Below are 14,958 nucleotides of genomic sequence, written 5' to 3'. Positions count from 1 at the left end.
AACAACTTTAAGCGAAAAATTATTTTTTATGTATATATAGAGATGCTCAACCAACTACTTCTTTAAAAGTTGTGTGAGGCTCCACCCTTTCAATAGCTCAATATGGATGACAAGTGAAATTTTGCAGGTCAACCAACAAGAGAGAGAAGGCTCCTCAGAAATGAAATTTTTTTCTTTTGCTTACCCATACCTTTCTCTCTCTCTCTCTCTCTTTTATTCTTTCCAATTATCTTTTTGCTCTCTCATCTCTCTCTTTCTCATAGAATGTAAAGCTTTTTTTTTTTCTCTCTCTCTCTAGAAAATACTAGTTAATGTAAAAATATTTCGTTCCTATTTTTTTCACCAAAGTATGGAACTTTTGACTTCAATAATGCACAACTGTTATCAGAATTCTAAATATACAAAATGTATATTAAAATGCATGCGATATACTATACATGTGTTTAAGTTAATTGGGGTAGTAAAACGTTGAAAGACGATATTTAGCTTCACTCAGATTTATAAAATATATTTATAAATCACATTTCTAAAATATAAAAAAAAAAAAAAAAAAGGCGCCTGGAGGACTAAGCTCCCATATGAAAAATATAATTTATTAAAAGCAATTATTGAATAATTTATGTAGTTAACAAAGTCATTATTCCAAAATAATGTAATAAATGGTCAATCAATATTTCAGAAATGCATTAACTATTCATTATATGTTGTATGCCATTTACAAAATTCACACAATTATGTATTGATAATTGGTCAATTGTCAGTTTCGTACATTTTAGTAGATCAAGAGAAATCAAAAAGATCTATTGCTATCTTTATCCATTTATTTTGTCGATTTATGTTGCTTTATTCTTAGCATTAAAATAATGTAATACCTCCGATTCAAAATAAATGTCCACTTAGCCTTTTTCACACCCTTAAGAAAATATTAATTCCTAAAATATGTATTTTGACTAAACTACCCTCTATTAATAAGACTCTTACCTATTTATTGCCTTGAGTAAATAGGGGCAAAACTGGAAAATAAAGTTAATTCTTTCTTGATTATGTAAGTAAACACTTATTTTGAACCAAAATAAAAAAGCTAAGTGGGCATTTATTTTGAAGCGGAGAATATTCTGACATAAAGACTTAATATTTTATTGATTTTTGTTGGTGCTTTACAAAGTGATTTTTAGATATACGATTATAAATTGCATTTCAGAAATGCAATTAATAAATTTGATTTTTAGAATACGATTTAAGTTAACGTCATACACGTATATGTTTTGCATATTCTTAAAAACTTTGAAAAAAAAATTCTTCCTTTTTTTGTAGGAGCGAGTGAGAACTGGAAGACAAAATAACAATTAATTTACTATTGAAAACTAAATATTTGTTGATTGAACTATGAAATTGTATGGCTTAATTTAGAAGAGAAAATTATAAAACTAAAATTTGTGCTAAGTTGTATGGGGATAGTGGGCAAAATAATAGAGTGAATGATTAGAATAAAAGAGAGAGAAAGGTGTGGGACCCAGAATTCCACTTGTCAAAGAAAGGGTGGAGCCTCACACAACTTTTGTTGGTTGAGCCTCTACCATAATAAAAAATTTCGGCAGCGTATATCCCCACTATCAACCAAGAACAACTCTCTCAATCAAGGTAATCTTGTGAAATGTTGAAAATACCTTGATAAGCAGGTATGTTGTCGAACAGAGAGCCTGCTTACTCCCTCTTATATAAGTAAAATACTAGGAGCCCGTTGTTTTGACTTAAAAACAAGTGCTTAAAAACACTTTTTTATTTTATCCAAACGCTATAAAAATGCTTAAAAGCTAATTTGGCTTAAAGAGGCTAAAATAAACCAATCCAAACAGGCTCTAGGTGAGGTGATTCATGTGCTACGCATGTGGCTGATATGTGGAATTATTTTAGATTATTTTATTTTCCTTTTCTGGGTAAAAAATCACAATATTATAGAGGGAAAAGGGCCTGATTTACCCCTCTATTATTGGAAATAGTCCATAGTTACCTCCCGTTATACTATCAGCACAGTTTGTCCCTGCCGTTACATTACTTGCAATATTTCTATTTTTATTTTATGCGTCTTTCAAGACGGCTATTAAAACTCCACGTGGTGACATTTGGATGAGGTGGGTCATACATGGCATGCCACCTCACTGCCCTCTCCCCTCTCCATTTCTTTCTTCCACCTCCAACCACCATTAAAGCCACACAACCCCAAATCAGATTCAAGTAACTTAAAATTTTGTGATTTTGATTTTAAGCCACCCAACCACCATTGAAGCCACATCAAGAAAGTTGTAATAGAACTCTTTTTTCTGGGGACATTTTAAGTTGGAACAACAAACCTAGAGACGACAATAAAATAAAACCCAGAATACTACTCCATAAGTTTTCTCCAATATTTTATTTTCAGCAATCAGCATCAGTCATAGCAAGAAAGATTCAGTATATTCAGTATACAATCATTAACCAACAAAATCACTTTTTTATAAAAAAAAAATTAAACAGCAAAATAACTAAATATTGGGGTTCCCTGGTACATTACTTACATCATAGACCAAAACCTAATATCATACCAACATTTTCAGAGAGAAAAAATAAAAGGATAAATTAAACCCACTACCCCATTTTTTCAGAATTGAAAAATAATCGCCACTAAACTCCAATTAGATTTGTAGATCACCAAATTCCAGATTTTTTATCTTTATTGTTGACATCTTCAACATTGAGGGAGGTCTCTTTTTCTGTGGATTCAGTCAAGCTAGTTTCCGTTTGAGGGGTTGGTTCAGGGGTGTTTTGATTGGATGAAGAATCATTTTCTGATGAAGAGAAGAATCTAATCTTTGAAGGAAAATTAGAAACAACTAGGCCATGAATGATTTTACTGCTATTGAAATAATTGGGATTAGATTTGAAGTTTTGAGAGGGATGGAAATTGCATGAGCAAAGAGAAAGAGCTCGTCTCATGGTTTTAGGGTGGAAGAAAGAAATGGAGAGGGGAGAGGATGATGAGGTGGCATGCCATGTGGCACCCACCTCATCCAAATGTCAGCCACGTGGAATTTTAATAGCGCTTTGGAAGCTTACGATTAGAAATAAAAATAATATTAAGAATGTAATGCAAGAAAAAGGGGCAAATCTGTCTTTGATAAGTATAACGGGGGGTAAATATGGACTATTTTCAATAGTAGAGGGGTAAATCAGGCCCTTTTCCCTAGTATAGACTGTCAATGAGTAAGCATGTCAATTTTTTATAGATATATTCCTAGGGCATGATTTAAATTTAACCTACAACTGCATGACTATGCCGAGACAGTGAGAATAATGATTTGACAATGATAGATCGACAGTGGAAGTGGGAGAAAAGGCCATAAATAGTCCCTTATCATGGGGTAGATGCTAAAATAACCCTTAACTATACACTTACCGATTTTAGTCCTTTAACTATCTAAAAACTTATCAAATTTGGTCTCCGTCTATTTTTTATACAAACAGCGTACAAACTCATAAACCTTCGTGAGATTAATCATTAAACTATTCCTCAGACCTATATTTCTCTCTCCCTGCTTCTTTTTCCTCAAGTTCCTCTTGTTAAAACAAAAAAAAAAAAAAAAAAAAAAAAAAAAGCATTCTGGCACTGGTGTCGCTCTCGAGTCTCTAAAATTCGAAAAGACAAACTCAGGCACAAAATTTCTGTAACCATTCTTCTCAAACACTACTAAAAAACTGGTAAAAATCGATGGAAAAAAAATCGATGGAAAAAACCGACGGAAAGACCGACAGATTCTGTCAGATTTTTCAATAATTTTTTTAAATATTTTTTTTTTTAAGAAAATCGACGGACTGCGTCGATTATTTTTTGCACAAAAATGCGCAAAAAAAAATATAATTATTTGTTATATTATTTTCTAAAATAAACCGATGGAGTCCGTCAGGTTTTTATTTTTATTTTTTATTTTTTAATAAAAAAATCGTCGGAGACAGAGTCCGTCGGTTTTTAGAGCGAAAAAAAACAAGATAAATTAATTCAATGTAAGTATATGAACAAAAAATATCAGTGGTCTAGTGGTAAAGCCCTTTAATGCCAAGGAACATACCCGGGTTTGACTCCAAGTTCCTACATTTCATTCTTTAATTTTCAAAAAAAAAAAAGAACCGACGTGAGACCGTCAGTTTTTTGAATTTTTTTTTTTAACAAAACCGACGGACTGGGTCTGTTTTAACCGACGCAGTCCATCAGTTACTAAACGCGAGAGAGAACTTGAGGAAAAAAGTTGAGTTTAAAGAATGAACTTGAGGAAAAAGAAGCAGGGAGAGAGAAATATAGGTCTGAGGAATGGTTTAATGATTAATGCATGAAGGTTCATGAGTTTGTATCTTTCGTTTGTATAAAAAAAATAGATGGAGACCAAATTTGATAAGTTTTTAGATAGTTAAAGGACTAAAACTGGTAAGTATATAGTTAAGGGACCATTTTAGACCTACTCTCATAGATAAGGGACTATTTATGGCCTTTTCTCGAATAGTCAACAAAAACGCGGATATAGAAAAACAATATTTTCTCAATTACTCAATCCCGAAAAGAATGATACCTTTGTATGTTAAAAAATACTCCCTATGTTGAACCTATTTGACCGAGCACGAATTTTAAAAAAAGAAAGAAAAGACTTTTAAACTTGTGGTGTTAAATGAGTTACATATATTTTGTGTGACTATAAATCATTGCATAAAGATAAATTGTTTCTAAATATAGAAACATGAAATATATAATAAGGAAATAAGTTCACATAAATTGAAACGGATGGAGTAATTAACTTTAAACTTCTTATTTTTAGTATTCTTAATGAATGATTTATAATTACACAAATATCTATAATTTATTTGAGGCAACAATTTTTGTAAAGAAAAAATCTTAAACATCATGTCTGGTCAAAATGCATCCCATAAAGGGATGGAGCTAGGGAGTATATTTTTTGCAAACAAAATCAAGTATAATAAAGTCTTATTCAATTTTCAAAACATATCTATGCAAGCCTGACAACCGTGCAAGTAAAATGTATATTGTTGTATCATGCCAACTTTTCTAGGGTCCTAACATGTGAGATTATCCCCAGTCTCGACACCAAGTTGTTGACAATACTGAGTATAATACTCAATCCTTCTAGCAACAGTCTGAGGCTTGCCACCATCACATTCAATCTGACCGTTAATGGCTCGAATAGTTGGGCCAAAACCTTGGCCAGAAGTAATGAAAGAATGACAATTGTTCATCCAATACCACAAGGCTGTCTTGAAGGAAATAATACCATCTCTTGCCACTATGTCAGGGTCATTTAGGCCATCGAATCCAATGGCTTTTCCTGCTGGTCCATAGTTGGAGTTCCATGATAGTTGAATGGGTCCTCGACCGTAGTAGTTCTTGCCTGAGACACAAGGGTACTCTGTGTTCTTCTCATCACAATAGTCGCCTGAAGGACCATTTATCTCATTTATGTAGCACATGTCTGTGTGTAAAACGAAACACAAAATTAGTCGTACGTTAATTAAATAAATAAAAAAGTATGGAAAATGGTTCATAGATACCCTCCCTTCACTTTTTGGTCTAAAAATACCCCCAAGTTTAGGGTGGTCTTTACGTATTCCATGTATAAAAAAGGTTCGACTAATTTGCATGAAAGTGCTATTTCGGGAGGTGAAACTCTGTATTAAAAATGATTTTGCGAATGTTTGAGCAAAAAATTCAAGGAGAATGCGCGAAAAATAAACAGTAGAGAAGCGGGTTTAAGTCATTTTGTCTCAAATTGATATTTTAACTTTAAGTCTTCCCAGACAAATGAAATTCTCCTAGGTAGGATTTAGACCTCATACTATGTAAACTTTTTCGTATTGGTGCGGCTTTGGTCTCTTTAACTAATCCGGAGTTATTTGGATTATAAGATATTGTAGGGCTGTTGGGACAAGCAAGAGTTATACTGCTGAACCGATGAAGATTATTCCGCAGTAGGCTTGAAACTCCTTAAAGGGAGCGAGATATCTGCGCCTCAGCCTGAATATTTATTTATATATTTATTGTTCATTTTATTTTTTCAACTATAGTTTATTGTACTTTCATCTGCAAATTTTACAACAGGAATTAATGAAAAAGCAAGTAAGAAGCTTACGTCCAGTTTCATGGGTGACATGAGCAAAGAAAGCAGCAATCTCACGCTTAGAATCATCAGTAGAACCCACAGTTCCAAAATTAGGATAAGATTTAAGAGCTTCAAAGAACCTAGCCCTTGTATAAAACCCTTTTCCTTCACAATTAGAAGCTGCTTGACCAGCTATTCCATTAAAGAATGCATCAGAGACAATATCAGAAATATGAGTAATGTTTTGTGCCAAGATTAATCTTGGAACATCAACTACTATAGCTAATGCAAAAAGAAAAAAGAAATATGAGTAATGTTTTCTTGATGAAGAGAAGTTCATCTTTGTATGAATCAGTTGGAAAAGTGTGGATGAAAGTCTAAAAAGGCAGAGATATTTATAGGTGAGAAATATTAGTAATTAATTATAGGTAAGCCACTATTGTTGAAATGTTCAAAATTATATTGACCAAACTTTTTTTTTATGGCTTCTGACTTTTTTGTGTCAAAAGGTCATTAATGTTAGGGATAGCTTTTTCTTTAAACATGCAAGTAAAAAAGGCAAGCGTTCTCACTTTTGAACTTATACATTTCTCCTTCTAGAATTGAACATACCACCAGATAAGATGCAATAGATTCATAAATTGAAATTTTACATATATTCTTATATGCGAAATTTCCATGAAAAACTTAATCCTAGAAAGAAAAAAAACATGATGACACGTTATACATAATTAAATATATTTTGAATTCCTAAAATTAACTAGTTTAATATGTTAGGATGACCTTTAATTTTGTAGGATTGGCTGCATAACACGCTAAACTGCTCATTTAGATTAAGGTACGAGTATTATAGAGATTGTTGGAGTAATGTTGAAGTATTTCAAAGTATAGCACTAAAATTCACTAGAAAATATGCAATATCCATTTACTATATTTTCGGTGAATATGCATGTTGAACAAATATAAATATTCGTCAGTTAAATATATGAGTGTTAATAGTTAGGTTGGACCGGTTTCTTAAGAAATTTTGTATCATACAATTGTTTTTATTATTCTACTATGTACGTATAAATAAAATTAGACTATTTGAAACCGTCCCAATCATCTCGATTTCTCTTCTTATAAAATACGATTCATATATTTCTACTTCAAGAGAGAGAGAGAGAGAGAGAGAGAGAGAGAGAGAGAGAGAGAGAGAGAGAGAGAGAGAGAGAGAGAGAGAGAGAGAGAGTGTGTGTGTGTTTAACCTAAACTATAAAAACATAACTAAGAAGGAAACAAAATTAATTAAAAAGATCACACATAGAGAATCAACTAGGAAAATTAAATATTTTATTCACAAAGAAAGAAAATAAATATATAATCCTATAGTACAAGGAAATAAACTAATTACAATAAAATCAATTATATCTTCATATATATCATGCCGACAAGTGCATATATCAATTCTTATAACTTTGGCAAGATGGTTATGATCAATTCTAATTAACAAAATGCTGAAGTAATGAAGAAACGAAAAAACATAAATTGATCAGCACAAACACATTTTCAAATTCTTATGTTTCCAAATTCTTTCTGGTTCTAACCAACCGTTTGATGTCATCAATGAGAGATTCGAGGTTATTGTACGATGAGCCTCCTCCTCCAACACTTAATTTCACAAATTTGGATAATTTCTCAACTGTTTTCTTGATGTCATTCTTTTGTGTTCCCATGAGATCTTTTACCATTTTATCTACAACGGATCTATCAAAGATGTCCTTCATGTCGAACCCACTCTCCCACAACTCATTTTTTCTTGACATATATATTTAATGTGAAGGAGAAATATTTACGAAAAATAGTTTTATATTTACAAAACATAACATTACAAATCCTATACAAAACATGCTTTATATTTAAAAAAAAAATTATTTTTAAATTATTTTTTAAAAATCATTTTTTTAAAAAATATTTTTTTATTTTAAAAAAAAAAATATTTTTTTTCAATTTATTTTTATTTTTTAAAAAAATTAATATTTTTTTTTTGCTCAAAAACTTATGTATGAAAGTTGTATGAAATGTGTATATCTCGCTCAAGACTTAAAAAGTTTGCTCAAAATATAGTGTATGAAATGTGTATATTTCGTTCAAGGCTTAAAAAATCCGCTCAAAATTGTGTGTATGAAAACAATATGAAATTTGTATCTTGCTCATGTCTTAAAATTTCGCTCACATTTTCATGTATAAAGTTCATGTTAATGTTAAAATTAATACAACTACAACAACATCAGCAGAAACAATTTTCATACAATATTCAAGGCTTAAAGTTTTCCAAAATTTTTTATGAAAATTATATTAAAAATTTTGCTCACACATACACATTTCATACAACTTTCAATGAGAATATGAGGTAATTTTTTAAGCCATTGAGCAAAAAAAAAAAAAAAATTAATATTTAAAAAATATATATAAAAATTATTTTTTTAAAAAAATAAAAATATTTTTTTAAAAAAAATATTTTTTTTATAAAAAATATATATATTGTTTCTGGAAAATAAAATAAAAAACGAAAAATATATGAAAATTCTACAACGGATCTATGTAAATATGTCCTTCATGTCAAACCAGAATATCTCTTTAATACGTATATATACTCATTTACTAATCTACTTGTGACTCTTTGGTCGACATATTGAGGCCAACAAATCATGGGCTTTCCCTCAACTATGATTTCCAGTGTTGAGTTCCACCCGCTATGAGTCAAAAACCCACCAATGGTCAATGGATGGGTAGGATAGTACCATATTTTGTGGAGCCCAACTCACTATGTAACCATTTTCCTTGCTACCCTTTACAAGTTCCTTCATAAATTGATCGTCCAATTCGCCTCCCTTTAAAATGTTAGGCCTCATGACCCATAAAAATAAAACGGTTTGATAATTTAGATTGGTCTTATAATCCAAGAGACAAAAGTGTGGAAAATCTCGTCGTCGGAGAAGACCTTCCATGGCTGGTATATGTGTTACCAATGCATCCAAGTCATTTCCTAGAAGAAAATATAAAGTTGTTCTGGTTATATTTACAATTGTAGCTTTCCAAATTTATTGACTTCTTCAAAAGTGGAGCAAATAGCATTCCCCGGAAAAAGTAAGTCAAATGAGAGTTTGATGCCAACTTGGGAACAGTGATCGAGGCCACAGAAGACCCGGTGCAGGCCTAATGGGGAACGTGAAAGCCAGTAAACAAAGAAATCATGAATTCATGATAACTCCTCCTATTTCAATTTACGTGATACAGTTCGAATTTTGAGAGTCAAACTTTTTTATTTTGATGATGAATTTGGACATACAATCTTTAAAAAAATTTAAAAATAATTTACATATTTCGTAACTACATAAAAAGTATTATAAGTCACAATAATTAACAATTTAAAATATTTAAAGGGCATACGAATAAATTGAGACAGAGGGAGGAATACAGTTTTCATCATTTTATTGTTTATTTTACTTTTTCCAAGTGAAAGTAAAGAAGACGAGTTTCATAATTAAGTGACATCTCATTTTTCCGCTTCTACATCCACTCTCATAGCCCCCACCTCCATCCAGAGGTAGATGTAGAGTACCAAGGATTATGAACCTATACTTTAATGCGGAGTACAAATTTATATATAAAAATTCATGAATATTGCAATAAATAGTATACATAAGCGCATACTCCCTCCGGATCAAAAAAGAGTTCACTTAGCCTTTTTTTTTTTGGATAAAAAAAAAGAGTCCACTTAGCAAATCAAGAAAGAATTAACCTTGCTTTTCATATTTGCCCCTATTAAATGTTATATGATCAAATCCCAATGCCTATTTATTTAGGGGCAGTTTAGTCAAATTACTAATTTTTGTCTAGAAATTAATATTTTCTTAAAGGATGTGCAAATAACTAAGTGGACTCTTTATTTGATCCGGAGGGAGTAACTTTTAGAAAAATATAACGTGTTAAATATTAAGACGAGTAAAAGTTGAAACATAGCATTTTAGTTCTGACCACCACCCCATCACCTTAATATTTACATGTGTTATATATACATACTTTTTGAATAATATTTTCTTCTTACTTATTAAACATCAAGAAAATAAATAAGAAATATACCGACGGCTAAATGTACGGGAGGGGATCCAGACCCAGTTAAGTATAACGAAAAGAAAGAAGAATGCAAGTCAAAGTAGTGCCTAGCCGTTAATTTCAAATTCTTTATTTTACATTAAGTGTCATATATTTATAGTCAAAGAAATATAATTACTTATTTAAAATCACACGTTAGAAAAATCTTTTTTTCTTTAGAGATACACTCTTTGTTTCAATTTTTTTGTCTACGTACTTTTCTTTTTATTAAATTTTGAAAAAGAATCTTCTTTTTTCAATTTAACAACTCGTCTTTAGTTTACATTGTCTTGCGTAGCGTGTTTAAGATTACAAAATTAAATAGTTTTTTGTTACATTATTCATGTCTTTAGTTTAAGATTCAAAATTTTCTTTAATTTCTCAAACTCTGTGTTAAGTCAAACTAAGCCAATTAAATTGAAACAGAGGGAGTAACAATTACTAAAAACAACCATTGGAACGAAAATCAATATTACTGTAGCAAAACAAAGGAGAAAAAGAATACCTTCGAAGGGAAGAACGCCAGCCTCTATGAGTTTTGGTAGACAGAGATAAACCCAAAGGCAAGAAGGGGTAATAGTGTGAAAGGGAATAACAGGAACTCCCATCTCATTTCCAATATCAACTGCATAATAAAGCAGCCCATTTGGTACAACACATGTGACTGGTGTTTCAACAACATCGCTAAGTATTTCTCTGACAATAGGCTCCGCCATGATTTGTAAGGAGGTGATGATGTCTCGAATTGTTCGACGGAGCGCGGGTGGTCGTCAGGGAGGCCATCGGATATTGTGAGGAATCGGAATTCAGGATATTGTGAGAAACGAGATTGCACGTTCGTGTGACGGAGGAGACGTTCTTGATTGTGAATTGTGTTGATGAAGATGACTTTTACGCCTGGAAGTAGGGGCGACAAAATTAGCCCATAAAACATGATCCGTCCAATCTGCTCAAGCTAGTATAATTTAAAGTAAATTTTAACATTTAGACTGTAGTTACGATACATAGCTACAGTTTCAAAAAATTACGAAACGTAGCTACATTTGGGGTTTTGTAGAACTACACAGTACACACGCGTAACCATATACGCTGATACAGTATGCACTAACACAGTTGTCTGGTATAGTATGCACTAATACCCACATGATACCTGCCGCCTAATACAGCTCTTTCGCTGATACATTTGATCCCCGCCTGATATAGCTCTTCAGCCTTACAACTGTACAACTAAGTTTCGTAAATACGAAAAATATAGATATGTTTCGTAATTATGCTCTAAACTATAGCAACTTATGGAATTTCTCATTCCATTTCAGCCCAAGTCACTTTTGGGTGGATTAATAACCCGCCTATTTATTAACTTAGCTCATTTTGACTCACCCAATTCCAACCCAATCAGCCCATTTGACACCCCCTACCTGCAAGGCACAAGAGCTCGGCTAGTTGCAGCATGGAATTGATTGTGCTTTGTAACGGGAGAGGGAAGAAGAGAACGTGAGGAATGACTGTTTCTTCCTGCTGGCGCTCCATGCCACTTGTATATACTACCTACTGTTTGTTTTCTTTCTGAGCAGGTGAAATTAAGCTTGGCGTCCCATATTTTATATATGGAGTTTGTGCAGCATTTGCTCTAAAAATGTAAGTTCTACTTCTAATCTGTCATTCATTAATTATTTAGCTGGTTGATTGTGTATTATATCTTTTAACACATGTTACGAGGGTTACAGGTGAAGATACGTTAATTAAAATCAAATGGAAAAGAAATGTTTTCAATTTCTCACAAGAGCTAGCTCATTCCAGCCTAGTGAACAGATTAAACTATCCACTTAATGTATGTTAGGATGAGCGTTTTACCATCATGTCAAAAGCAATATCTGCTAGTAAGAGCATAACTTTATTTCTTAACTAAACCCATCAAGCAAGCGCCATGCATGTTTGATCATGACTCTGATCCGGACCACCCCCAACCCCTTCGTGGTCAAGCCATAGGCAGAATGTTGACGTCACCCAAAACGACGCCACAAGCCCATGGACTCCTCCTATTCAACGCATTTGAGGATTTAAATGGGCTTTTTCTTTCCTGTATTAGCTCTTACTCTTCTAAAAGGGAGAATAACCTATATATACATAAGAATAGGTTATATTTACAAAATATGATGATACTTTTCAGTTTACAAAACATACCAATAGATTTCTTACAAAACATATACGAAAATTTTCGCTCAAAAATTTTGTGTATGAAATGTGTATATCTCGCTCACAGCTTAAAATTTTCACTCAGAATTTTGTGTATGCAAAATATATGAAATGTGTATATCTCACTCAGGGCTTAAAAATTCACTCAAATTTTCTTGTATGAACAGTGAAATAGGTATGAAATATGTACATCCCGCTTAAGGATTAGTATTTCGCTCATATTTTTGTGTATAATTTTCAGTTAGATTATATGTATAATTTTCAGTTAGATTATATACAACGTTCATACAATATTCATACAAATTTAATACAACAACAAGAACATAGGAAACTTTAAAAAAAAAAAATCTGAAACATAAGTCATGATTCTACCATCATTCATACAGTTTTATGTTTTACATAATTCACGATTCTACCATTATTCATACAATTCGTTGCCCAATCTCCTAAGAACTAAACTATTAAAAACCATAATAATTAGAAAACTTTCCAGAAACTAAATTGATAGACTATGTAAATATTCCCTATATTCCCTTCCTTATGTAAATATTCCCTTCCTTATGTATTGTAATTAGGTCCTATAATTTAGCCTAGTATCATTATACCTACTTTGTATATAAGGACTTTCATACATCAATACAGATTACGGATTGATTTCACATGTGGTATCAGACTAGGTTTCCTTCCAAAACCCTAGCCGTCCACCTCTCTCTCTCTCTTCTAACCCTAACCCTAGTCGTCCCCTTTCCTCCTTCTCTTCTCCCTTCCATGGGCGACAACAAAAATTTCCATTCTGCGTTTTAACCGTCACGAATGTGAAATCCTTAATCCCAATCACTCTAGACATGGAAACCGGCCATTATCACGAACGGGCGACCCTTTTCAAAGTCACAGCCCGCGTTCACTCGTCCCCCGAACACATCATACCACCCACCGACACCGCCGAACTCACCGCGTACGACGCAACAAAGACGGCTAACCTTCCACTCTGGAAACGCCTAGATGCGGTGGTCCTTCAATGGATATACGCCACCGTCTCCCATGACATTCTTACCTCTATTCTCGTGGCGGATGATGTTGCCGAGAAGGCTTGGAATCGCGTTGCTCAACTTTTCCAAGATAATAAACACTCACGGGCGGCGTACCTTGGCCCGAATTCACCGCCACAAAAATGGCCGACTTCGGCTCGGTTGTCGGCTTTGATACAATAGGCTCGAGTCTCTCGCGGATCGGCTTGCCAATGTCGGGTCGCGTGTCCGATCAACGTACGGTCTTGCGACTTCTCGCCGGCTTACCGAGACGTATGCACACTTTGTCACCACCATTCAACGAAAGATGTTTTGCTTCTTTCTGCGAGTGTGCTCCGGACTCGAAGCTCGAAGATGCGGCCCAAGGAACGTGCCGTGATTCCAACCCCGTGCTCTACTTGTTGATAATGATGCTCCCTCTCCACCACCTGGCGGTAACAATAATTCCGCCAACCGTCGTGATAATAATCGTGGCGGGGAATTCCGGAACAAGGGCAAAAATAACAACAACAACGCCAACCGCGGGGAGAAGGCCTTGCGAGCGATATCCCGACGGACCCCGCCCGATGGCCGGCGTTGGCCGACGGGCCACCGGCGGGGGGGGGGGGGGGGGGGGGGGGGGGGGGGGGGGGGCTCGCCGCCGGTGGCATCGCCCCCCCGTATCCGACGAGGCAGTGGCCGGCGGCCGACCCGCCACGTCGCGGCGGGGCCGCATTCTCGCGCGGGTCCTCGGCCTCGGGGGCCTACGCCATGCACGTTCCTCCCCCTAACTCGGGATACACTCCCACGTACGTGGAAGCGCCCATGCACACTCTATCCATGCATCAGCCGGATGACAATTGGTACGGACACCGGGCGACTTATTACGATCGCCAACTCAGTAATGCCTTATTTTAATTTGAGCAATAATTCCGGCATTATTGTTGGTAATGGGTAGCACTATTCCAATTCGAGGTTATGGTCATACATCCCTTCCCCCACCTAATGCTCAATTACGTCTCCGAAATGTCTTGACAAGCTCCAAAACTCATCAAAACCTTGTTTTCGTACGTAAATTCACTAAGGATAATAATGTTTCTGTTGAGTTTGATCCTCTTGGGTTTCGTGAAGGATTTACCGACGGGGAGCCGCCTAATGAGATGTGAGAGCACCGGGGAATTGTATCCTCTCAATGCCACGGAATGGTCCACTCCACCATCCACCTTCCTTGCCGCATCACCAAGCCAGCGGGGCATTCGCTCCCGGCCATCCGGAAAAGCTATCCTTAGTTCTCTTCGTAGTAATGCCTTAATTGAATGTAATAGGGCCGTACTTCTTTTTGCACCTCTTGTCCTTTGGGGAAACATGTTAAATTGCCATTTTATGATTCGTTGTCGTTTACTACTATGCCGTTTGACATCATTCATAGTGATTTATGGACATCTCCTATTTTAAGTTCTAATGGGCACCGTTTATTACGT

The 14,958-nt window shown here is 34.6% G+C and overlaps 1 protein-coding gene and 1 pseudogene across 1 annotated transcript; both read right to left on the bottom strand.

Annotated features, from left to right (window-relative positions):
- Positions 1–4,991: 4,991 nt before the first annotated feature.
- LOC132050336 (endochitinase EP3-like) lies at positions 4,992–6,489 on the bottom strand. Its single transcript, XM_059441556.1, has 2 exons — positions 6,168–6,489; positions 4,992–5,510 (listed from the first exon to the last, which is right to left on the bottom strand). The coding sequence occupies exons 1-2, from the start codon at positions 6,475–6,477 to the stop codon at positions 5,098–5,100; spliced, it is 723 nt and encodes a 240-aa protein (XP_059297539.1). The 5' UTR covers positions 6,478–6,489; the 3' UTR covers positions 4,992–5,097.
- Positions 6,490–7,469: 980 nt separating this feature from the next.
- On the bottom strand, positions 7,470–11,804 carry LOC132048958 (7-deoxyloganetic acid glucosyltransferase-like; annotated as a pseudogene).
- Positions 11,805–14,958: the final 3,154 nt, after the last annotated feature.

This window comes from Lycium ferocissimum, chromosome 3 (assembly GCF_029784015.1).
Source record: "Lycium ferocissimum isolate CSIRO_LF1 chromosome 3, AGI_CSIRO_Lferr_CH_V1, whole genome shotgun sequence".
NCBI classification, from domain to species: Eukaryota; Viridiplantae; Streptophyta; class Magnoliopsida; order Solanales; family Solanaceae; genus Lycium; species Lycium ferocissimum.
This window is presented reverse-complemented; position numbering and strand designations above follow the sequence as displayed.

Excerpts from the sequence above, each read along its gene's own strand:
- LOC132050336 (XM_059441556.1), bottom strand. The coding sequence starts at position 6,477 with ATGAACTTCTCTTCATCAAGAAAACATTACTCATATTTCTTTTTTCTT. Across the intron at positions 5,511-6,167 it reads TGTCACCCATGAAACTGGAC|ACATGTGCTACATAAATGAG; the intron begins GTAAGCTTCTTA and ends TTTTACACACAG.